At 49.7% G+C, this 24,571-nt stretch overlaps 9 protein-coding genes across 9 annotated transcripts; 2 read left to right on the forward strand and 7 right to left on the reverse strand.

The window, feature by feature from the left end:
- Positions 1 to 190: 190 nt before the first annotated feature.
- APUU_50771A (ATP-binding cassette long-chain fatty acid transporter PXA2) lies at positions 191 to 2,522 on the reverse strand (the record flags this gene model as incomplete). The annotated part of the gene is made up of 4 exons (XM_041705804.1): positions 191 to 269; positions 341 to 1,238; positions 1,312 to 1,948; positions 2,013 to 2,522. 4 exons carry the CDS (start codon positions 2,520 to 2,522, stop codon positions 191 to 193), a joined length of 2,124 nt encoding a protein of 707 aa, XP_041558254.1.
- Positions 2,523 to 3,232: 710 nt separating this feature from the next.
- On the reverse strand, positions 3,233 to 6,990 carry APUU_50772A (putative cell wall biogenesis protein Mhp1; the record flags this gene model as incomplete). The annotated part of the gene is made up of 3 exons (XM_041705805.1): positions 3,233 to 3,900; positions 3,972 to 6,884; positions 6,939 to 6,990. The coding sequence occupies 3 exons, from the start codon at positions 6,988 to 6,990 to the stop codon at positions 3,233 to 3,235; spliced, it is 3,633 nt and encodes a 1,210-aa protein (XP_041558255.1).
- A 2,294-nt stretch (positions 6,991 to 9,284) lies between these two features.
- RPL5 (60S ribosomal protein uL18) lies at positions 9,285 to 10,411 on the reverse strand (the record flags this gene model as incomplete). The annotated part of the gene is made up of 3 exons (XM_041705807.1): positions 9,285 to 10,146; positions 10,204 to 10,244; positions 10,409 to 10,411. 3 exons carry the CDS (start codon positions 10,409 to 10,411, stop codon positions 9,285 to 9,287), a joined length of 906 nt encoding a protein of 301 aa, XP_041558256.1.
- Positions 10,412 to 10,734: 323 nt separating this feature from the next.
- On the reverse strand, positions 10,735 to 11,572 carry APUU_50774A (HAD family hydrolase; the record flags this gene model as incomplete). Its single annotated transcript, XM_041705808.1, has 2 exons — positions 10,735 to 11,466; positions 11,519 to 11,572. 2 exons carry the CDS (start codon positions 11,570 to 11,572, stop codon positions 10,735 to 10,737), a joined length of 786 nt encoding a protein of 261 aa, XP_041558257.1.
- A 451-nt stretch (positions 11,573 to 12,023) lies between these two features.
- Positions 12,024 to 12,973, forward strand: APUU_50775S (kinetochore subunit FTA4 family protein; the record flags this gene model as incomplete). Its single annotated transcript, XM_041705809.1, has 4 exons — positions 12,024 to 12,189; positions 12,320 to 12,488; positions 12,552 to 12,614; positions 12,667 to 12,973. The coding sequence occupies 4 exons, from the start codon at positions 12,024 to 12,026 to the stop codon at positions 12,971 to 12,973; spliced, it is 705 nt and encodes a 234-aa protein (XP_041558258.1).
- Positions 12,974 to 13,392: 419 nt separating this feature from the next.
- Positions 13,393 to 14,815, forward strand: APUU_50776S (uncharacterized protein; the record flags this gene model as incomplete). Its single annotated transcript, XM_041705810.1, has 3 exons — positions 13,393 to 14,199; positions 14,246 to 14,306; positions 14,358 to 14,815. 3 exons carry the CDS (start codon positions 13,393 to 13,395, stop codon positions 14,813 to 14,815), a joined length of 1,326 nt encoding a protein of 441 aa, XP_041558259.1.
- A 421-nt stretch (positions 14,816 to 15,236) lies between these two features.
- On the reverse strand, positions 15,237 to 15,724 carry APUU_50777A (L-rhamnose mutarotase; the record flags this gene model as incomplete). The annotated part of the gene is made up of 3 exons (XM_041705811.1): positions 15,237 to 15,320; positions 15,402 to 15,538; positions 15,598 to 15,724. 3 exons carry the CDS (start codon positions 15,722 to 15,724, stop codon positions 15,237 to 15,239), a joined length of 348 nt encoding a protein of 115 aa, XP_041558260.1.
- A 397-nt stretch (positions 15,725 to 16,121) lies between these two features.
- APUU_50778A (MFS transporter) lies at positions 16,122 to 17,869 on the reverse strand (the record flags this gene model as incomplete). Its single annotated transcript, XM_041705812.1, has 5 exons — positions 16,122 to 16,303; positions 16,364 to 17,178; positions 17,243 to 17,518; positions 17,568 to 17,647; positions 17,702 to 17,869. The coding sequence occupies 5 exons, from the start codon at positions 17,867 to 17,869 to the stop codon at positions 16,122 to 16,124; spliced, it is 1,521 nt and encodes a 506-aa protein (XP_041558261.1).
- A 1,450-nt stretch (positions 17,870 to 19,319) lies between these two features.
- niiA (nitrite reductase niiA) lies at positions 19,320 to 23,060 on the reverse strand (the record flags this gene model as incomplete). The annotated part of the gene is made up of 9 exons (XM_041705813.1): positions 19,320 to 20,319; positions 20,369 to 20,526; positions 20,576 to 21,048; positions 21,100 to 21,302; positions 21,359 to 21,886; positions 21,937 to 22,019; positions 22,074 to 22,613; positions 22,676 to 22,826; positions 22,885 to 23,060. The coding sequence occupies 9 exons, from the start codon at positions 23,058 to 23,060 to the stop codon at positions 19,320 to 19,322; spliced, it is 3,312 nt and encodes a 1,103-aa protein (XP_041558262.1).
- Positions 23,061 to 24,571: the final 1,511 nt, after the last annotated feature.

Genomic DNA, 24,571 nt, shown 5'->3' on the forward strand with positions numbered 1-24,571 from the left:
AAGGCCTATGAGTTAATCTAAACCAAGTATGATCTTGTCTAATGAATTGCAATCCGCTAGGCACACAACGTACATATCCTATCTTAATACATTGACTATATGGGTACTGGGTAGTACCTCGTATCCTAGAAAAAAAAAACATCTCATCCATAAATAGGGCGTAAATGCATATATGCCTGATTACCACCTTCTACGACGAAGTCAACTCCGCCATTCGCTTCTGCAGTTCCGGGATAGTCCTCAGATGAAGATCGAGTTCTTCCTTCTCACTAAAAACGCAGAGTAGTTAGCATCATTACCTCAAAGCAAACATAAAATATCAAGTGGGGGAGCGCCTTACTCTTCCAGCGTCATCCTCTTCTCCCAGTCTAGGCCGGTAAAGATGTATCCGCCCTGCCCATCAAACTGCAGAATCATTTTGTGGTACTTCCACAGACTGCGACGATGCGAAACCGTCATGAGCGTCGTGCCCAGTTTCTTCGCAGTCTCATACATAACGCGCTCGATCTCAAGTGTGACAGAGGACGTGCACTCGTCCAGAATCGCGAATTTCGGGCGATGGTAGAACAGTCGTGCCATTGCGATCCGCTGCTGAAGACCGATGGAGAGGACGTCTCGCCATTCTTCCTCGGCGTCCCACCCGCCAGGACGGTCGACGACGGAGGCGATTTCAACGATGGAGAGGATCTCATATAGGTCGTCGTCGGTGATTCCCTTTGCGCGCATTTCGCGCACGCCATCGGGGTAGATGACCTGCTGGCGGAGAGTGCCGCGGGACAGGTAGGGCCGTTGCGGGATGTAGAAGATTTCGTCGAAGCGCGGTTTCTTGACGCGGCCACCGTAGACGGGCCAGAGTCCTCCCAGGATTCGGAAGAGGGATGATTTGCCGCAGCCGTTGGGGCCGACTATTAGGAGGTGGTCGCCGGGTTGGACGGTGAAGCTGAGTTTGCGGACGAGCACGTCGCCGTTGGGCGAGACGATGGGGACATCAGTGAACTCAATTGAGTCGCTTTCTTCGATTTGGCCGCGGCCGGATAGGACAGCTGCGTTTTCTTCTGTGGATGCTGATGAGACGAGTTTCTTCTCGAACCGTCCGGCCAGAAGGTCGTCCATGACTTCCATCAGCGACGAGACACGTGCTGTAAAGCCTGCTAATTCAGAAATCTCCTTGTAGGAGAACATTAGACGGCCAAAGGCATCCGAGGAGGAAAGCAACATTCGCCTGTTTGTAACAAAACCTGTTTCGATAATTAGTCACAGCTCGAAGCGGGACTTAGTCCCGTTATATGTAAAGAAAGATAAGAGACTCACTTTCTGTACGGTCACCCATAGTCTGAGTGACTTGACCAGGAATTCTAAAAAATACCGGGACACTGCACAAAATCAAGCCGAGCGCACCCCAGAAGTATTTGATAACGAAATCCTCCATAAACCCATGGTATAAGCGCCTCCGCAGAATGCGATTCACATGCTTTATGAGAGTGAAGTAACCCTTATCCAGCGTGTCCTTCTCCGCGTCGTGGCCATGGTATAGAGCAATTTCCTCGCTGTAGTCGATTAATCTCGAGTGGAGGAATCTGAATTCTCCTTCGAGACGAGCCTCATCGGCGACGTATTTGCCGAATGGCGGTGTTAGTGCCCGCATGACATTTGCAGATAATTGAACCAAGAGGCTCATAATGAAGAGGCCTTCACCACCGACACTCTTCGAAAGAGAGTAGTTGTAGATAACCATGTCTAGAATTGGTTTGGCGAGATTCGAATAAAGCTCCGCCAGGCTGTCGGAAAATCGAGTTACATCGACGGTGATAAGTTGGTCAGGATTCTTGATTCGGTCGTCCAAGGCCGAAATCGCATAGAAGGTCATATTAGACAGGTATTTCTCGTGGATGTGGTCGGTAAGACGCTTGCGGTAGCTGAGTGCGAGCTTGCATTGGTGATAAGAAAGCTATTGCGCAGTCACGCCTGTTAGTACACCTATATTTAAAGCCCGAGGGTGTATGATAACCCACCATAGAGTTCGTAAAAGTCGCAGGCACCGCAACAATCATCCACCACACCAGCCCCAAAAGGAAGTCCTTTCCCTTCCCTCGCACCAAGTTACTGACAAGTCTCCCATCCAGCTCAGCCACATACAAACTGAGCAGAGTCCGCAGTACCAGGAAAACGCTGTGGCTCATCAGCAGCCGTAGTTCCTTACTCCGCCAGCTCGGTATTACAATCTTCAGCAAACGAGCCAGGTTTCTGAAAAATTCGCGATTCACGCCGACCTTCTTCCGTGGGTTCTCGCCACCGTCCGCGAGACTGCTGGTCCCTGGCTTCTTCCGCAGATCCACCTGATGCTGGGAGGCTGCCTTCTGCTCGGAGATGGCATTATGGATGCGCTTGGCGAGGGCCACGAAGAGGGATAAATAAACTGCACGGGATATTTTTGTGCGGTTGCGAAGGTATAATGATGCGAGACTGGAGAAGACCTGCCGTACAGAGCGTTCGGGGGGGAGTAGTTTCGATTGGGCTGCCATAGCGACGGGGATGGCCGCTCACGCGCGAGGGACAAGAGGGGCTTTATCCAGAGTCAACGGGCGCCGACATGTCCATGAATAACTCTAGTTCGGTGGATAGATAGCAAACACGTCAGACGCTGGACTGAGTGACGAGGAGTTGCAAGAGAAGGTAGAATGATGACATGGGCACGGTGAATAATGCAGTGGATAACGGGGTCTCTCCGCCCTCTCCGCAAGCTCCGCTGGGGTCGATGCATGTGAAGAAAGCCGAGGCTGCAGGCCAAAGTTCGAGGTCGCCCACTATGATGTCACGTGTACTCTCCATCAATCTACTACTACTCAGCGTACTATATGGCTTTCGAAGTGGGATAGTTATTATATATGAGACCCCTAACGCTATATAGGCTATGAGTATTCACTCTCCTTCCACATACTTGAACATGGCCCATGTCTCTCAGAGACGAAGCATAGAATAGAGGATGCCGTAATATGCACATACCATACAAAAACCGAACAAAACCACACCCATAAAGGTACAGAGATGTACAGATAACTCAAATCAATCATAAATAAACACGCTGTGCCGAGATATATGCTGATTATCATGAAAGGAAGCGAAAGACATGTACCGGTAAATGGGTATAATAAAGAGTCAACAATACAGTGGCTAATAGAACGTAAATAAACTCTCCATGCCAGGCGAGGTCATCGAAAGGAGTGCTGCTAAATCATGAAGCAGATGACTGGTCGGGACCAAGGTTGCTTGTTCTGGCCCTGCTGGTGTCGGATATGGAGGGCGTCCTTCTCCCACTGTTTATCTGAGCAGCAATCTGGCTTTGCTTAAACCTTTCATAGGCTTCAGTATCCTGCCTTTGAATTGCCCATAACTCTTCGACAGTTGAGCCCAGCTCCTGGAAGGCCTTGTCGGCCCTACCGCTCTCAAAGTGCGAGCGGGTCTGTTCATCGTGCAAACGATCTAGTTTTTCTCGCAGAGCTGTGAGATGGAACTCGTCCATTCGTTCATCCGACTCCCCTTCCTCATCCTGGTCTGGCGGGTTGATAAAATCACGACGGATGTTCTGCCCAAGACGGTGAACATGGCCTTCTTCGGATGTCATTGCACGGGAATGGAGCGAGGTAATAGAACTTGCCCGCGAGAGGCGGACAGCATACTGATCACCCTCGTCATCATCGACTGCGATATCATTATCAGCAGTGGCGCCAGTCGACTGGACATTCCCGAAACTTGCGGCAAGATAGCCGTCATCCCCTGAATTCTGGGAGCTTGTTTCCTGGTTTGGCTTCGCAGCCTGTGGTATGACCCGGGTTTCAGGGTATTCGTCCTCGAAGCGCTGAATCATTTTTTGTAGCGTAGAATCAAGGAATTGAAGGCGTCCTGATAAAGTAGAAGGGAAAAAACATTAGCGCTGTCTTCTGAAAGTGAGACGAGTAAAAGTGAAAACTTACTGTAGTTGGCATCATTGCCTGCACGATCTTCACGCACAAGCGCAGTCTCGATCCTGGTACGTATACCACGAGCCGACTCCAAGAGGTTCCTGGACATATCGCGGGGTCGCTTAGCTGCTAGCGACCTAGATTTCCGGTGCCTAGGTGTTGTTGTGCCACTCGGAGGTCCGGAAACATCTCCTGGCATATGGTGATCCAAGTTACCAAGGCATACTCCCAATGCTTTCACCACACCTGTACCTCCGATCACGTAATCCTCATCGGGAGCTGGCTCGCCGTCCTCCTCAGCCCCTTCCTCAGCAGTACCGTGGCCAACAATATGCTGAAGAATCTCAGGGATCGGGACCGTTGTCCCCGGAAGGGACGGGTCAAGGTTCTCGGAAAGCTCTGCCTCAAGAGCCCCGCCTGCGAGATTTAGATTGTGAAGACAATATGCCACTATCTGAGATGCTAAAGCTTTGACAACTTCGTTGTTCTTTGCGCTTGGGTCTTCAATATCCACAGCTATGATTGTCCGCGAGACACGCACCGCAGCGAGCAAAGACGCATAGACTGCGCACGCTTCTTCCTGGGTTTCCGGGTCTGTCGCGGATGCGAGAGCAACAATAGCGGGATTTTCTAATATGTTCAAGTGGCATAGGCCAGGGCATTCTGGAAGGATCTCGGCCAGGGCAATCGTATGGTCAGAAGAAAGGTTGACATCAGCCAGGTGGATACGCTTCAACTGAGGCATTTTGGGAAGGAAGCGTCTAAAAGTCGATAACGCATCCGGCTGGGTCGAGAACAACGCTGGGTTATGAGAGACGTCAATGAACCGAAGGTTATGGAGGTGCACCAGCGCTTGAAGCAGCGGAAGAATAGCAGAGGGCGTAAGGGAACAGTCCGCTAGACTTAGTGCATAAAGAGGAAGGTGATTTTCGATAGCGTTGGTGATCAGATCCAGATCGTCCCCTATCGGGTTCCCGCCTAGATCTAAGCCTTCACATTTTCCGGATTCCAGATACCGCACAATATGTTCCAAGCCTCCCCGAGTCACTCCGTTGTTAGCTAAGCCTAACCTCCGCAGGCCAACGGATGTCGCAGCATCACAAATCTTCATCACCTCTTCCGTTGTAGGCTTGCATTCGCTGAGCAGCAATTCCTCGAGATGATCGCCACCGAAGCGTTGCGAAAGGGAGTTTGAAAATACAGTAGCCACATCGATAGTTACGGGAGCAGAAGCAGAATTTGTTCCTTTCGGAGGTAAAATCGTTGGGTCGTTCAACGGAATGGGAGACGACGGTAACGGAATGCCCGTGAGATCGATAGCCTTGAGGGATTTGGAGAGATGAATAAACAGACTGATATAGCGCCATCCTTCCGGGCCGATTTTCGGGTTGTTTTTCAACGATAGCCTTTCCACAACGCTGAATCTCTCTATCTTCTCGGCTTCACGAAGATCTGCTTTCCTGTTTTTCCCACGTCTGCGCCTCATTTGCTCGACAGTTTTGGTGGAAAGAAGGCCAGATAAGATGGCGCGGACGGCCTCATCCGTCAACGCGCATTTTTCAAGAATTAGTTTTCGAACGGGCACCACAGCTAACCAATCACTGAAGGTTGCAATATCCTCAGAAGTCATTGGAAAGTTTGTGAGGTCAAGCACGGCGACAGTCCCAGGGGATTCCGCAAGCGTTGACGAAGGTGACGAAATCTCATCCACTATTCGTTTAAGAACGGGCGTCTCACGCAGTTGACAACAACGTCGGTAAATCCGAATAGGATCAGTCGTTGGGTGATTTTGCGTTCCAGATCGAGTGTGCCCGGCTGTAATGTTCCTAGGTCCACTCTCATGATCATCGGCCGTCAATTGCATGGGAATGGAGCCGTTCGCCTCTGCTAATCTCCGTTTCCTATCCCTTCGTTCCTGTCTTTCCTCTTCGGATCGCTTTTTCTTCTCTAGCTTCCTTGTAGGTTGCTTCACTTCGTCATTGGTTTTACCTTCATCCGATGGTATCGTCGGAGGACTGCCCTTCGGGCCGACATTCTCCTCAGTTGACACCTCTTTCTCCACAGGGGTACTATGCGCACGTTTCAATGGCTCAGCCTCGTCCTTCGTCTTACATTTCGAATTTGTTCGTTTCGGCTTGTGGATATTCATATCGAGATGACGACGCGATGAATTTGAAGGCGGGCTTTCCTCATCAGACTCTCGGGGGGCTATACCCGCAATTTCAACATCGACGCAAAACGCAACCCGCCGCAGCTTCGCTTGGTTGAGATCGGGAACTTTACACCTGTCTCGATTTTGGTCGATGTTCAACGTACGGCGCTCACAAATAGAACCATTGGCAGGAGCTGGTCTCCCCCCTCCAGAGCCCGATGAAGACAACTTCCTAAATGCGCTTTGCAGAAATGACGGGCCTCGAGGCGAACTAGACGTGAGCGGCGTATTTTCGTCCCTTTTCTCTTCTTCTTTATCCTTCGGCGAATATGCTGCTCCAAATGGGTTATGCATGTCAAGTTTTGAGGCAGGCGGGCTTGGTTTCGGCGTTGCTTGCGGTTTCATGTTGGACTGCGATGGAGGTGTAGAGCCGGATGAGAACTTCGAACTGAGACTTGAGATCCATGAGCCTCGGCGCCCGATTGGTTTCGGTGCACTCTTCGGAAATGGGTCCGCCGCTGGAGATGTTCCGTTGCTTGAGGTCGAATCGCTAGGCTTTATATCCTTCTCAGATCGGGCGCTGGTGTTGTTCGGATCGGATTTGGCCGGCACCGGGGCCGGGGGGGCGGAGGCATTCTGTGGGCTTGGAGAGCTTTTGCTCGGTGGTGGAGATTTGTAGGAATTGGAGCGCTGCGGCGTCGCCGCTTCCACATCATTTACAGGCTTGTCGCAAGACAAAGACGAGACGGATCTACAGCGAGAAAGGTTGTTGTCTGTTGAAGGTTAGGTTTCTCAAACGCTGATCATTAAAACAACCAGGATCGTACCTTTATGTGAATGATGGAGCCAGCTCACATCAACAGTCTCAACGTTCTCCATTCTGAAACTGCCTTTACCGTGGGTAGTGTATGAGTGATGCAAGTAGGACCGTCAAGTTCCTAGTAGAACTTAACTAGAGAGGCATAACCCCCTCCCGGGTCTATTCAAGAACAGGATTTCGACTCTAGCTGCGGAACAATTTGCCACCGTATCGCAGGCTCCTGAACTACCGGAGATGGGAATTCCCTTGGAATTTAGCAGTAGAAGTAGTAGTAACGGTCGCGAAATTCCATTCTGTCAATGCGGCGGAGCTGAAATAATGCGGGAATCATGGTATGACGTTAAGGACTGGTGGACATGGGGCGGGAGGACGAAGACGGCGCAAGGAAAGCGGGCGAGCAGCGAACTTGATGTATGATGAGGAGAGGGGCGGTAAGACGAGGGAAAAGTCATGGATGGATAAAGAGTTACTTGCCAGTTGCCAAGGGCAAAAGGTGGATAATCGTTCTTGTTAACCACAGCAAGAGCAATAGTATTTCTCAGCATCTCCTGGGACCATCCATTACCAGCTGGGAGCCCTGCTAACCGGCAGTATTGTTCGGTAATTACTAGCCAGTATTACTTACCCTCATTAAGCTTCTTCCAGCCTACTCCTACTCCAGCATTCCGATCCAAAGCCCAGACAAACCGCGAAGGTGTGAAGAAAAAATGCGCAAGATTTTTGACGGCAGCCCGCTAAACGCCTTTTTGCCCAGTGGAATTCCATACCCTTCCGGTGGGCTCCGAATCTTGCAATTCCAACCGTTGACACACCCTGCCAAATGCTCGGTAGAAATACCGCGGGCGGAGTCGCCAGCTCCGGACGTTAGAGTTGCTGGCTCCCTCTCTTTCGAATATTGTACGTCCACCACTTATCATAGTCAACGAGTTTTTCTATATTTCAGCTAAGCGCCAGGCCGATAATACTGAAAGGATCAAAACTATTCCGGAATCAGATGGTAGTGCGCCATTTTCTTGCATAGAAAGTCACCGTTCAGCTTTCCTGTTAGGGACTGGGATTTTGCCGCCCGTTGGAGAACGTCCTCTACATATCGAGGATATAGCGTCTCGTCTAGTCTACTGGCTGGTTCCGCGGTGAACTGTCTCTCTCCAATACAGCAAACAAGTGGATATTTCGGTCCATCGAGACCAATGTCGCAAGGCTCTAGGTAGATTGTGCAAGGGCAAAATGCAGGTGGGAAGAATTCGCGCCCTCGAGCAGCCTCCTGCTTGATCTTCCTAAATGTTACACAGGATACCAAGAAGCAAAGCATGTGTTGGCGAGTAGCCTAGCAGGACGCATGCGAGGGCGATTACTGCAAGGTTCATTGAGGTTGAGTTCCTCCCCTCTATAGATTAAGCCTAGCCCTCGTATTCGTTATATACAACTAGTAACATTACCAATATTACCAGTGAGCCCTGACGCAAGTCAGGTGATGGCCCGCGCCTCTACAAAGCTGTGGAGTCGTGGCCATTCCACAACCGTCAACCATCGCTCCAATCTGCTGATCTCTTGATCGCTGCCGGTGAGCGGTTGGGCTGAGTGCTGAGTGCTGACTGCTGTTATATGTGGCGTCTTCTGGTTCCTTCTCCTTACACCAGCCCAACGGTCGTGTCACCTGGGATTCTTGGGTGGAATTTCACACTGCCGTGTACCAGATCAGTCTTAATTCTTCAGGAGAGATAGGGGTCCACTAGGACCAGTACGGTGTGAATCGCAAGTTCCATAAGACCCGCAAATATCCTCTTTGGATCAACGAGGGCGGATCACAGCTCTCACGGAGTCACGAGAGGAGATACCTTATTTGGGAGCATAGTCCGCGGGTCTCGCGGCATCAAATGCACGGTCAAAACACTTAAAAGCGGATAAACGGCCGACGTTTTGTATTCTTTCCCATGTAGTCATAAGGCAGGCAAATATATCTCAGCGGAGAAGTCCCAGGGTTGGTTGGATGCGCACCTGCGGCAGAACACATACGGTGTAGACTCTACGTACGAAGTGGGTGGGAGTGGCGAGCGACGAACAAAAGGGCTTTGGGAGCGATATATGTACAAAATCTACAAGTTGGCCAATTTATTGGAGCTTTGAAGAAAATTAAGCCATTTCAATTCCCCCCATCCATAATGCTCCGGAAATAAGCCCTATTCATAAAACAAAAACATGGTCGTGAAAATCATCAAGCTACAGGATATCTGAAGAATCGCCGACTTGGCAAACCCTTTATTGTTGGCATGGTTAAACTTTTTTTGCTTTTGACTATCGCACTCAGTTATGCATCAAGCACGATCAATCCGCCTCCCTAATAGGAAAACATTTAAGCAGCAAGCTCACGGATCTTAGCCTCAACACGGGCCTTGCGCTCCTCGTGGGAGAGCTTGGTCTTGCGGTACTTCTTGCCTTCGGCCTTCCATTCCTCCTTGGACTTCTTGGAGCCAGCATCCTCATCCTTCTTGAAGGGGTCCTCACGGATAGCCTTGTGGACTTCGGTGTAGAGGTCCTCGAGGTCACCAGCGTCAACCTCGTTCTCGGTGTACTTGTGGAACTGGCCACGGAAACGCTCCTCGTCGTCATCGGCAAGACCCTCCATGTACTCAGCAACGTGACCACCGAAGATGTAGCTGCGGAGAGTCTCGGCGTCGAGCTCCTCAGCTTCGATGTCGTAACCGGGGAAGCGGCTCTCGGAGTGGGGAACGAAGATACCACCGTCGGAAGCACCCTTCATGGCACCGAAGACACGGGCACCAGTGGAGGTACGGGCAAGACCAACATCGAGGAAGGCCTTGAAGGGGCGGCGGGTACCGTCGTCGGTCTCAGCAGCCTCGGTGAGGCTGAACTCACCGTCAGCCTCCTCGACACCGGTGAAGTCCTCGTCAAGGCCGAGCTTCTTGAGGGTACGGCGGGCAAGGAGGAGACCAGTGGCGTAGGCAGCGGCCCAGTTGGTCAGACCGTTGGTGATGCCATAGCGCTTGAGCTCGTGGGAGTAGGCGCTGGTGAAAACCTTGTCACCGGTGAGCTCAGAGTAGACGATCTGAGTGATCACGTCGCGGTTGGTGAAGCGGACGACCAGGCGGTACTTGGGAGCGTTGTACTTGTTCTTGGCCTGGGTGACCAGACGCTTACGAGCATAGTAGTCGGTCTTTCCCTCTCTGCGGCGGCGGTACTTGGTCTGGTAGCGACTAAAAAATGTGTTAGCATGCAAACTTCGCATGATAGATTCACGAGTGAGTGCTTACCTGTAGTACGCGCTGGACTTGACGGTCTTTTGGTAAGGGGCCTACCAGATAACACTCGAGTCAGCAATTTGCGCTTCAGAAATAACCCTCATCCGAAGCATCTTGCAAAGACCCGGGAACCACGAGAAAATTCATGATTGCGATAGATAGGCCAGAAACAATGCGACAACGTCGCTGATTTTCAAGGATGGCAGTAAATACTCACCATTTTGACTGTTGGGCGGACTGATGACCGAGTTGTCGACGTTGGCTGAGAGGAAGAAATTGGGAAATTTCGTGGGATGAATTTGTGGACGGGCCTTCGCTAGTGTGCCAAGACTGGTTGCATCCAATTCCCGGGGCATCTCTACAGTGTGGTCGGCGACGAGGCTGCGGGACGCCGCCAAGAGCTTTTAAGAAGCTGCCTCAATAGCAAGAACACCCAACCTTGTCAAAAATTACAAAAAAGATAATCGATTTTGATTGTATTGACTCTAAATTTAGCATCTATCTCATGTTAGATATTTACTATGGAATTATCAAGTAGACGCCTCATAGTTTAGCTTGGTCCTCCGACAACCGAAGCCCAGTGACCTTCTCCAGCTCTTTAACTGCATCTTCTATATGTCCAAGATTTACCTTGATTGTTCGCATCCCTGTCGCCTTCGCAGGCTTTAGGTTCTGGCCAATGTCATCCAAAAACACCACGTCAGACGCCCGCACTGGCTGCTTTAGTCCCTTCTTTTGAGCAGCCGCATTCATTTCCTCCAAAGCAGCCTGGTATATCTTCGGGTCGGGTTTTCTTAAGCCAGTATGCGCGGATGAGATAAAGAAGTCGAATAACGCTCTGCGCCCGATGGTGTCGTCGTTGTACTCATGGCCTTCTGGGAAGATGACTGTATTTGACAACGCTCCCATGATGAACTTTCCAGAATCCTTCAGCTTCTTCAGCGCAGGCCACATGAAGGGGTCAGGCGTCCTCGACACTCGCATCATCTCCCAGAATAGCCATTCTGCGTCTACCTCGGGCAATGGTGGGTTCGAATCCAGGACTTTGTTCGGGTTCTTTTTCCGAAGATCCTCGTTGAATAACTTCCACAGTTTGGGATCCCGTAGGTCCTTATTAAACCCAGTAAAGAACTCGGCGTCCATTTTGATATCGCCCCGCTCCAATCTGTGCCAGCTGCCATGTGGTGATGTGCGGGAGATGCTGAAGTTCACCCATCCAGGCGGTATGTTGTGAGCAATCTCATAGTCTAAGATGGCTTGAAATGGCGACACGACCTGTATTGAAATTAGCACAAGTAGTTGACAGCATGTGTTCTTATCAGCTTACACAAACTCCCCCGATATCGAAGAGCAGGCCCACCGGCCGTTGACTTTCCGCCATAGTGGGGTGGCAAGAATGGATCTGAGATCTTGGTCTTGTAAACACGTAGCTGGGAAATTCAACTTCACTTTCCAGCTGCCGGCAGGTATCAAGTGGTTATTTGTTGATGGTAGGAAGCTTTCCTTGCGCGTTCTCTGCGGAGTAAGAAACTTGGGGGTGGGTTGCCGAGGTATATATCGGCCACGCGCAGTGATTCTAGACCGAGGAAGATATTCCACATCGCAACTAGGGTAGCCTAGATGAACATACTACTTCCGCTATATGAAGCTACTACGATAATCGTTTTCATTCACAAAATAATGAAAAAGACTGCCTATCTATACTTTCTTTCTTTCGAGGTTGGCAACTCGCCTGAAAGCACGTGATACTATTGGCGGCTGTTATCGATAGCGTCAACGCGTCTTAGTGGGAAACGCCTTGTTCAACATAGCATTGCAGCCAGTATGGGGTCATGGAATCCTCGCGGTCCATCGCCGAATTAAAGTCGTCGTTCATTAGGACGCAGGTCCGCATCCTTTCGGAAAGCCTGGAAGCTCCAGAGGATTGGAGAAGCTATGCCGCGGAGCCCGCAGAGGAGGACCTGAGTGATAAGGTAGTTGGGGAAGTGCTACAGAAGTGTAAGTGCAATATACTCGCCGTACTGCCAGAAAGCTTTATGCCATGGCTTACGCTGAGTGTCTCCGTTCGACTTCTTGATTTGTATCTTTCCCATATGGTGTTCCTAATGCTAACCAGCCTTTGCGTTAGTTAACGCGGCCTTGAAACAGCACAATCGCGTTGTTTACTCCTCTCAGGCGATCCAACATGTATCACAACAAATTGCAAGTCTATACTGGTCATCCGTGAGTCAGGCTACTCGTGAGGTGACTTCGTTGGAAAGAGGTGTCGACAGAACTGTTGATTTATCCAGTCACCCGTGAGTGTTCTCGCTTGTCATTGATCCCACGCATCTGTTGCCTGACACCATTTTTTTTGCAAGAAATATTACCCAGCTCCCAGAAGAGCTCTACGACCGATCAGCAAGCGAAGATGAGCAGCTTAGGTTTGAACCCCTGCACGGTAAATTTACTCTTACCCGACTCATCGTTGTACAGGTACAAGCGCCTACGAGAACGTCTTGCGAACCTTGATAGTCTGCGGCAACAGCGACAACGGCGCCGGGACCAATTGCGACAGCTCCATCATCTCTTGGAGCCATTTGACGAACCACAGAATAATATTCAACCCAATCTCGTCACAAGGGATGGTGAACTGGTTCGAGAACTAGAGAAGATGCGGATGCTGGTCGCACGGGTCAGTGGTCGGATAGCGCAGAGACCGACGGATAATGATGGTGGAGGTGATGCTTCATATGTGCTGGGACCGGAGCAGAAGCTTGCGGCGCTTCTAGACATGGATTGACAAGTATAGAGCCCTATATGAAGGTCTCATGGCCAGAGTTTACTTGACATATATTCCCGTAGACTGTATCTAGTTGCTTTTCAGTTTCTGCCTAGGCTAGTCACACAGAAACGCTGAAAGAGCCGACAGGGAAAATAACCACCTAAGTATTGCCGCAGATATTCCACTGGCTGGTAAAAAAATTGGGACTATTGCTTAGTTTCTCGAAATAAGTTGCAAGGGGCAAACTATACTTGGACCTGACTGCAGCTGCACAGTTGCAGCAGGCGCGAGTGACAGAAGCGTGATGAAAATAGAAAAAATAACACGATATAATATTTCTTCCTGCCGCATAATTCTTACTTCTCACATTTAACATAACAGCCATTATCCCTACAACAGCACATTTTCTTTATTCTGCACTGCTGTTGGCTCTTGCAATGGAGGATTTTCCCCAGGACACCGCCTCATCCTGTGGCTCCTGTGAGGCTGGTGATCGGGGTTTACCATCCGAAACTCCGGAGCTTGACTGTTTTGGTGAAGGCCGACCTCTCCCTCCTCTCCCTACAACTCCAAACCAACTACTAGCTTCAGAACACAACGCGACCGCGACGCCGGAGACGACCTTTTTTAGGGCTTCTCTGCCAAGATCGAGGTCTCTGCCTCAATTACCGACCCCCCCTACTAGCGAGATTTCCGTTCCACCCGACACAATCGCTGAGTCTACTCCTCCCTGTGCTCCCAAGGCACCATTTGTGCGTGGGCATCGTCGTCGCTCCACCCACGTAGATCGTCGTGACCTTGAGAAATTCAGAAAGGAGGTCCTGGGTGTTGAGACCACTGGATTTGAATACGACGACGAAGGCGCGCTCACTGCGAATCCCAAAGAATTCCAGTCCCAATTGGAGGAATTGAATCGTGCGTTTGACGCCGCGACCATGTCTTTGAACAGCAGCGGTAGCAACAGCTCCGGATCGGGCATGTTCTCAAATTATACCGACAATTCTGCCGCCGGACCTTCCAACCTGCCTAGTGTTCCTCGTCAGCCGATTCCCTCGCCGATGGCCACTCCGCCTCCCCAAGTCAATGGCGGCGGGATGGCAGGAATGAATGGCGGAGTGCCGATGAGTGCGGGACATCAAATGGATTTGCGTCATCTCTTTGACATGGTGCTGGAGCTGAGTGATGTATTGAAGAATAACCGAGACATGACCAAAAGCATAGTTTCGAGCGCGGAGGATATTATGGTGTGTTTTCTCGCCCGTCTGCATTGGATTACACTGACGATGGCAGAAACGTTCTTCATCCGAAGGAACTAGCCCGAGCATTCAGCAGGTGAATGGGGAAATATCTAGTGAGCCGACGTGATTCCTCTATTTACCCTGATTGATACTAATCGAACCAGGTGCTCGTATTGCTGAGCTTGAGCGTGCCCTCGCCAAGGAGAAGCGCCTCGCAGAAGTTTTGAAAGTCGAACAGGTCGAGAATACCAAGTTGATCGGTGAATACGAGGCGGCCGTCGGTACTATGGTGGAGCAGATTCGCAACTACTGCCACAACAATAACCTGCACTACCTGTATCAGAAGCGCCACTATAACAATCTCCTCCAGGCGGAGCGTGACGCTCACTTAGAAAGTCGCCTGGATCGTGACCACTGGCATGCCCAGACCTTGAAATGCGCGGAGATGATTCGCACTGCTTATCGTCTTCGCTGCGAGGAGGAAGAGCTCCCGGTTCGTATCGTTGCCGGCTTGCAGAACGAAGTTCGCGCCTATCGCAATGCCTTAGGCATGGAACCCGAGAAATTCGAGGAGGAATATGGCTACGAGATTTTGAAGGACGTGCCAGGGGGTGCCGAATGAAGTGGCGTGGCTTTTTGTTGATGTTGTATGAGTTATGATGATTTTCGACACAGATTTCTTCTTTGATTCTGGGACGGCGTTTTGGGTACCTTTTTACTCGGTTTAGCAGCTCGCAGCTCGGATTTTTTGCCTGCGAAGGATACCCATCTTTGCATGACTTGCATGTACTTTTCTGGTCTTGACAATGCTGGCTGAAGGGTTCTGAACTTCAACATGACCACTGGCTTTTGGATGGGCTGGCCATTTTACTTAAGACATGGACAATTGCCAGAAAGAATGCCTTGCTTTCTAGGCTAGTCAGATACCTGTAACTAGAATTTGACCATCTGACTGCCACTAGCCGCCGGCTGTGGTTGGAATTTTCGCATTGAGGAATAACCACTCTACTTTGTACATGTTATTGCTTTTTAAACTGATTCACTCAATCTGTATAAAACACCTCGTCCAAGACCTTCCACCACCCAGGGCCCTCCGCACTGCTCACAGCCCCAGGAATAGGACTCTCCTACAAACGCGCATCCCATTAGCATAACTGTTCCCCAATAGACGTGATCGCTCCTGACTCCCCAAAGAGAGGAATAAATACCTGCATCCCATCCGTCAGAGCCCACCACTCCCTCACCTTCGGATTCGCTTTCATCTTCGCCATATCCCCGTCAAAGTCATCTCCGACGTACTTGAATGTCGCGAATAGTGTGCGGTCATTGTCGAAGAATATCGAGTCTACCACGGCAGCCGTATTAGCACCATTTTTTCTCAAAAGAAGCGGAGGGAGAACATGCAATCACGAATATTGCACTCTTTGATCTGCTGCAGGACCTCTGGCCAGACGTTTGCGTGGCATTCCTTGTATGCCGCGACGGCGGACGGGTTGAGGTGGACGATCTGGGCGATGCGGCGGGTAGGCATTTTTGGCTGTTTCGGTTGGATTGGATTGGATACTAGTATTGTGTGCTTTTGGGTCTATAAAAATCAAGAAGGTCAATTGAAATATGAAGAGAGGAAAAAGAGAGTCGTGCCCCTCAGTTCGGGGGGTATTAACCCGAGGGACTCTGGGAATGGAATCAGCCCCCTCCATTGGAATGTGGCCAGTGGGGTATAGATTGATTAGATTTGATATATAGATTGTTCTATAAATGATAAAGCGTGGATTCTATCGTGTGCATCTTCAAAATATGGAGACTGATGTTTAAGTTAACATATCTTAAACTGTACTAATATTAACCCTCGGTCTATCCATGGTATATTGCCGCTAAACAAAACAGAACGCCAACAGAACCCCAAAAAAACAAGGTAGATTAAGAGATTACTCTCGCATCTGACTCTTCGGAACAGGTCGTATCCAAGCAACTGCGATATTCGCTGCGATGGAAATTACTCCCAAGATCCAGATCCCGCGAGCATAGTCATGGTGGCTGTATCGGAAAATAACGGCGAAGATAATTCCACCTAGATTTCCAAAGCCCCCTACTATACCGGATACGATACCTGAGAGAAATTAGCAACTGGTCTAGTTAGAACCCAAGAAAAGGCGAAGCGAGGACATACCATTAGCAAATGGATGGACATGGGGTACAAGGGCGAAGATGGCACCATTGGAGGCCTCGAGGAAAAATGCAAGACCAGCAGTAAGACCAAACATGGTCGCCTCGGACTTCGGGTCTGAAAGACCCATTGCAAGCATGAAAGCACCCATCACGACACCGAGGAAGGAGAGAAGGAGTTTCTTCGACCACAGCGTCTCACTGTAGTTGTAAAGAACATCAGCGAGAAACCCACCAGCTGGACGGCAGATAACGTTGAGGAAACCGAACATAGCGGCCCATTTTCCTGTTTGCGTCTGGCCCATGTATGGAAAGTTCTTGTCGTAGTAATCGCCGAGGATGGAGTTGATGGCAAGCTCTGAACCAAAGGAACAGGCGTAGGGAATGGCGAGCGCTAGACTTGCGAGGCTGAGGACAACGCTCATGGCTTCTTTTCGGGAGGGAGCGACGACGGCATCTGTTCGGAGGGCATCGAGCTGGCCCATTACTTGGGTGCCGTCGGATTCTATGGGGGACTGGGTGCCTTTCTTTTCCACATCTACAGCGACGTTGGTGATGATCGAGGGGGTTCCGGAAGGCTGTATAGACTGGTTGCCGGAATTAAGGTCGACAATGTTGCCTTGAGACTGTGTTCCCTCCTTTGTCCAGATGTGACGTTCTGACCATGGCCCTGTTGGCGTGTCGTCGCATGTAAACAGCATACCCAAGGCGGCAGCAACGATAAGGATGAAAGGGACGATATAGGCAACGCGCCATGCTTTGTGTGCGGGAAGGCCTTGGTTATGGACGAGCGAGTCGAATATGGCAGGCATAACAAAGCTGGTTGTGGAATGTAAGCACTCTTATGTATGCCTGTTGTTACAAGAAGCAAGAGCGTACTCACTATGTGATACCACCGCCAGCATTACCCAGACCTGCAGCCAGGGAGTTGGCCGTTCCCACAACCTTCTTGTCAAAGAACCCGGTGCACCAGACCTGGCATGGAACAAATGTGCCACCAAGGATACCGATAAAGAATCGTAGGGCTATGAGTCCTTCGGGCGTTGTAACTAGACCGGCCATCGCAGTGGGAATAGAGCCGACCAGCAATAGTCCAATGAAGACTAAACGAGGACCGAAACGATCGCACAGCGGCCCGCAGACAAACCTAACTAGTAATCTGGTAAAATTAGGGCTGACTCAATAACTTATGTTTGTAGGGTACTCACGTAGCTAATAGGGCAATGATGTTTGAATTTGCAATTTGCGTCTGCGACATGCGTAGATCATCACGGATGGTGACAGTCAGCTGCACTTAGTGTTAGAATATCCTCGAAAAGTAGTGCCAGAGAGGAGAACTTACCAGAGGTGGAAATGCATACCATGAAAGAAATGCAAGCATGAACCCGAACCACGAGAAGAAGAAAACACGCCCATATGTGTCAAGAGGATTAAAGATCGGGATGGAGAGCGCCTTGCGGCTGTTAGGGTTGACCTCAGGAGAGGCCACCAGTAGCTTGAAAAAGCCCATATCTCTGAATGATGCTGCTTTTAGGATTTGGGTTGGTAGGTACGGGTGTGTATGGTAGACAGGAAACCAAACTAAACCTGGTATATGTGGAGGAAGCCAATGAGTTGAACGTAGCCAGGAGAAAAGTACTGAAGTTTATAAGATGCAGTAGGATGAACAATTTCTTGACTATTGACTAGAGTTATGCACTGAATGGACGAGAGACTGGCTGGTATATAAAGGACGGATATAATATGACCTGAGACGAGTCACTTCTGATGGAATAGGAAGTGCCATGCATCGCCCAGGGTATCAGAGGAACGTCAGAATTAGGGTGCGTTCGGGACCAGAAGATCAGTCTATCACGGGCCCGACTGAAGATTAGGAATGCCTGTTCGACTGATGTTTAGTCGATATTCGTAACGAGAAAGAAAAGTCGCGATATAGAGATTACTGCACCGAATAGCGAGCCCTCATCCAACCAAAAAACCGGGGTTGTCGATCCACATCCACTCGTTGAGATCAGGCAACGGCTTCTTGGAATCATCACAGCCATGCCCCATATTGAAAGACACTAGTCGGGCAGGCAGCGGAGGAGGTCAGTCCGTGATGTGGCCACTATGGAGCGGCATCCGAGCTGGAGATAAGAAAAGCGCACGACCCACTGGCCGGATCTTCAATCAGGACTGGCGAACAGAGTTTGGGCGTCTGATAAGGCCTGTTTTTGAGCCACAGACTCCGCGGGCCTCGTTTGGCATCCAACGGGGAAGGTCTCGACTCGTCTGTAGAAATTCCTAAGAACAGCGCAAAAAGCAATTCTGAAGCCATTGAATGGTGTCAGTGGCCCCTCAGATGTCAGTTCATGATGTATACCATGAGCTTCTCACAATATCCCAGGGAGAACACAGCTGAGTGCTCAACCACTGTGTATTTGGTCGTTTCACTCAGCCCTGTCCTTGCCTGTCCTATACGCAATGACGAACGACGACGAGAGCTTCTCGGAACACAACCAGGACCCACACTTGAATTTGACTCCGCGGAGATCTGGAGAGCCAAATGGGGCCATTGGTAAGGGTGTTATCGGGGGGAAGATGGTCGATGAGGAAGAAAGACTGGGTCTGGCTGGGGAGAAGATAACAATATCACCAGCCAATCATGTGTAGGGTAACGTGAGCATCAACAACCTCAGGCATACAGGCATTAACCCAGTGTCGACATTACATTGTGACATACTCTAGAGTAGCATGCCTGAAACTGCTTAGAATTTAGTGAGATGTAGACTTGCGTAGCGCTCATACTCTACTCCAAGACGTTCGAGTACAATATAATCAGAAATCAATCCTCAAGTAAATGCATTCAGCTCCTAGGTATAATGCTATAGAACCATCTCCTCAAACGCCGTGAACAACCCTATGCTCATTGTCCGCCGTAATATCACATCATAAAATAACATACTAGCACTAATAGCCTTTTACCAGTCGATGGTATCTGTGGAACGGACTGGCCTACTGCCCTCAATCCCCTTCCCCGTAGCCCTCTTGCCTTTCATCCCCTTGTACTTCCTGTCGTACGCCTCAAACGGATCTGCAGCCTCACCCTTCCTAACTTTCCACTTCTCTGTACCAAGAATGGAATCGAGCTCCTCGACAGGAGGAAGCTTCATGTAAATCCAGCCATCCTCGCGCTGCTCGACTGGGAAAGTGGCAATATTCATTTCCTCGTCGTTCGAGCAACGGCCTGACTGCTCGCCGTTGAGTTCAAAGTTACGCTTGTGGTATGGACACGACACCCAGTACTTTCCGGCGTCGTCGTCTCCAATCAAGCCATCGGATAGGACGAACGCCCGTTTGTGAGGACACATTTGCTGCGTAGCGTAGTACTTGCCCTTGACTTTAAAAATGGCCAACTGCGTGTCTCCGCGCTTGATGTTGGCGGAAGAGATTGCAGGTGGGCCGTCTGAAAAGTAATCGGCTTTGATGACGGGCTGCCATGAGAGACTAGACCATTCATGGCCCTTGAAATCTTCACTTGCTCCGTCCTTGGGCCAGTATGTCGGACGCACTTGTTCACGCTCCTTGACGATCTCCACAGTTTCGATTGTCTCGTCAGTATTGGCGAATTGTTGGAAATACTTGCGTCTCTTGGGGTTTCTGACGGTCTCGGTCCATTCACAGAAGTAGCTGTCAACCAGCGCTTGCATTTGCTTCTCCATTTCTGCTGCTATCCCAAGTTTGTCGTTGAGAACGACGTCTTTGAGATATTCGATCCCTCCTGGGAGATTTTCGAGCCACCGCGCTGTTCGCTGCAGCTTGTCCGCTGTTCTGATATAGAAGATGACATAGCGGTCCAGAATAGGGATAACCTCTTCCGGTGGCACGTCTTTAGCGAGTAACTCTGAGTGTCGGGGTTTGGCGCCTCCGTTTCCGCCAACGAAGATGTTGAAACCTTTTTCGGTAGCAATAAGACCGAAGCTATGCTGTATTAGTGGCATCCAATAAAACGGTAGGATTAGAAGCATACTCTTTGTTTTGCGCCTCGGCACACTCTCGAACGCAACCAGATACGGCACCCTTGAATTTGTGAGGAGCTCGGATACTCTTGTATCGTTGCTCTAGTCGAATAGCCATACCAACACTATCCCCTACACCAAACCGGCACCACGTAGTTCCAACACAGCTCTGAACGTCCTGTTAGCATATTTCGAGGAAAGTTGAAGATAGCTCCTACCTTGATGGTTCGAAGTGACTTGGCATAAGCATGACCACTCTCCATACCAGCATCAACGAGAGCAGTCCAGATTTCGAGTAGATCTTGCTTCTTAGCACCAAACATATCGATACGCTGGCCACCCGTGATTTTGCAGTATAGGTCATATTTCTTCGCTACTTGACCGATAGCGATTAACTTGTCTGCCGTGATTTCTCCCCCGGGAACACGAGGGACGACAGAAAATGTACCGTTCCTTTGGATATTGGCAAGGAATCTGTCGTTGGTATCTTGCAACTCATGATACTCCTTATCCATAATGTGTGGGTTGAAAAGACTTGCGAGGATTGAGCCGATGGCCGGTTTGCAGATTTCGCACCCGAGAGAGTCAGCGCATTTTCCAACAGACTTCATAACGTCGTCAAAAGTCCTCAACTGTCGAATTGCAATGACATTGTAGAGGTCGGCTCTCGAGTACGGAATATGGATACACACTGTATGTTTCATTAGCGAAAATAGAGAGATTGTGAAAGCGAAGCACACACAGTGATTGGAGACTTCTTGACCCATATCCAACATCGTCTTGTTGAAGATTGACTGTACCAGGGGCATGCAGCCTCCACAGCCGCTGCCAGCCTTGGTGCATGACTTTACTTCAGCTAATGTTTTGCAAGTGCCGCTTTTGACGTTCTCGACCACATCACCCTTTGTTACATTGTGACATGAGCAGATCTGGGTGCTGTCATCACTTTTGACAGTGTTAGTTAATACTTCAGCCGTCTACGGTGCTGGGAAAAAACTTACAGGTCGTCCGCATTCTCCTCCCCGCCACTTTGAGCGCCTAGGATAAACTCGCTGGGTGGTACCTCCAAGGGCTTCTGTGTCTTGACCATCTGGTTGAGCTTGACGTAGTCTTTCGTGTCACCAATCATCATACCTCCTAACAGGTATTTCCCATCCATAGTGAACAAGTACTTTTTGTAAACTCCGCCAAATGGATCTCTGTACGTAAGGGCCTTGACTTGAGGCTCTTCTTCGCCTGCGAAGTCTGCGCTTCCAACATTTTCCGCAGAAGGCCGTTGGCCTGGAAGAAATTTAGGCCCATCCCTGTCAGCAAAAAAGTCCCCGAAACTGGCAACGTCCACTCCCAGCAGCTTGAGCTTCGTACTCAGATCGGGCCTGTTGAATTTCTTAGGTTCTTTGTCGGGGTTCGTCAAGTTGAATGAGAGCACGTCGGCCATCTCGATACCAGGAGCAATGATACCGAACGTTTGGTTTTCCCAGCTGGCACATTCGCCAATTGCATAAATATCGTCGACTGATGTTCGTAAGCTGTAGAGATGGGTTAGTTTAAGAAGACCAGTACTAGGGGGTACAAGTACCTCTCATCAATAACGAAACCACCCCGTCTAGCGCACTGAATTCCAGCACTGCCCCCCAGTTCATCTCGTGGTCGAATTCCGATCTGCGTATAAAATTAGTGTTACATACATGGAGGACACGAGACCTGGAAACATACCGCGAAACATATGCAGCAGCAATTGATCTCCTGACCATCCTCGAAAAGCACACCCGTCACATTGTTATCATCGTCGGTATGGATTTTCGCCACGCGCTTTTCGTGAAGCACCTCCAAACCAAGGTCCCTGATCTTCTTTGTTACAAGGGAACCAGCATCACCATCAAGTTGTCTAGCCAGAACCCATTTGTTGCGGTCTATTAACTTGACACTGCCGAAATCTTCAAGATCCGTCATGGCTTTGGCGGCTTCCAGACCGAGTAGCCCTCCCCCAACCGTGACGCCGGTTTGACCCTTGTGAGTGGAAGCGAAGTCCATGAGACGTTCAAGATCAGAGATGGTACGATAAACGAATATGCCCTTGGCATCATGGCCAGGTGTGCTAGTAGGAAGAACGGCGTCTGATCCAGTCGCGAGAACGAGGGTATCGTAAGCAATTATGTCACCGATTGAGGTCTTGACGGTTTTATATTGAGGAAAGACGTCGGTTACCCGAGTGTTGAGATAATAATCGAAAGATCGGTCTTTGAAGGAGCCATACTGTTGTCACAAATTTGAATACCATTAGCTTTGAAACCGATGCTAAACCTTCGACTACTCACCCATTCTTTTGGGTTGAGGTATAGATCCTCGATTTTGCGGTGCTCAAAGTAGGACGACAAACCCACACGGTTGTAGGCAATGTGTGGTTCTTCTCCAATGACAACAATATCGTATTTGCGTTTTTCTGAATCTAGTTTAACAAGCTTTTCTCTACAAAGTAACAACATTAGTTTCACATGGTCATTGGAAGCTCGTGATTTCGACATACATAAACGCAACGGCAACCATCCCCAGTCCCACCACTACGATCTTTTGGCGCCTATTAGAATCCTGACTGAAGCTTTCTCGCTCTGCAAGGGGGTCGATCCCATCGATGACGGAGAGGCCATGGTGGACGCTGGTATTGACAGTTTCAGCGTTTCGGGGACCGTCCAGCAAGGGCATTGTGTTGGATGTGGACAGAAATCTGGAGAGCCAAAAGAAGAGAAACTCCTAGGAGAGCGGTAGCCGGCGACTTTATCGGCTCCATATATATCAGGGCCATTTTGTAGTACGGCGAGTAACCAGCTCTTGGTCACTGATTATCTCCGTGGGCTTGGAATCATGAGATAATCGAATGGGCCAATTGCTTGCGGTTTCGGTCCACGCGAATCAGCGATCGCGCAATAACAACAGTCATAATCACCAGTTGTTATACGCAAGAGGAGATTAGAGTGTGGCTAGGTGCATCCACGATAATGGTCGGGCCACGGCGTGGTGTTGTTGACTGCAGTGTAAGATGGTTGGATCTCCGCGGAAATACTGGCCAGGCCCGGGACTCTGATTGGACGGGAAGGGGCCATGATCTGCCGCTTATCTCCACTCAAGATAAGACATTCCGAGGCGCTGATTGGTCACTCTATCAACAGTATAAAGCCCTATCTTCATATCTCGATTAATGAGACACAGAGCAAAGTAATCGGAATAAGGTAATGAACGGTGGATTTGAGATCATGTTAGTATCGGATATTGTTCCAAGTAACAGGAATTAACCATAGAGTGGTCTCATCCGAACCCCTAGATCGGAGGGCCCTAGTGAGCACATCCCGCCATTCCCGCTGTCCCGGTTGATTAGCTGGGATTGGTCTCACCTAACGTATTATCGCCACTGGATTGCCCCCCATGGCACGATTAATGATGAGCAAATCCCGACAGTCAGATCATTGGCCTGTCGGGCATTCCTGTGCTCGACGTCGAGGTTCTGGAGCCTGCTGCGGCCCGCGGAGATGGAGGTGGACCGTCGAATTCCTACTTTAGCTGCTTGTCTTGAATATTAGAGCATTTGTCTTTCTCCGAGGCTCTTTATGTAGCACAATGCAAGGAGATGCGTCTCTTCCTAAAATCCCGCATCCTGCAACCATGGAATAATCCCGCATGTTCGCCAACCACCTGTGACCTTTGCTAAGACATTTGATGTTTACATCTGTTCAAAGGATACTTTCATGCTTTTGTTTTGACCACGGCAACCTTAACATATTTTTACTCTATGTATAAAGTCCATATAGTCTGAGCATCTGAGTTTGCGATTTCGAACTTTATCCGAGCCGCTCCGCAATCTATATTCTATACTTTGATCCTCTATAGTACCTTCTTCTTTCTTCCTTATCCTTCCAATATGTCTACCACTGTGACCCAAGTTCGAACGGCCAAGGGGCCATCAAGACAAAGTACTCTCAAACCCTCCCAGATCAAAGTCGAGGAGCAAGAAGTCCCACGGCTCGACACTCCAGATATTCCAGATATCCCATTACCACCTCCTTCAAAGAATCCATCCGAAGTTTTGAGCATAGACAAAGAAACGCCTGACGGCCATGTTGCACGAGACCCTCGATTAATCAGATTAACTGGTGTCCACCCATTCAATGTCGAAGCGCCATTGACACCGCTGTTCCAAGAAGGTAGACTGCATTCAACTG

The sequence above is a fragment of the Aspergillus puulaauensis genome, chromosome 5 (assembly GCF_016861865.1).
Source record: "Aspergillus puulaauensis MK2 DNA, chromosome 5, nearly complete sequence".
In the NCBI taxonomy this organism is placed as follows: Eukaryota; Fungi; Ascomycota; class Eurotiomycetes; order Eurotiales; family Aspergillaceae; genus Aspergillus; species Aspergillus puulaauensis.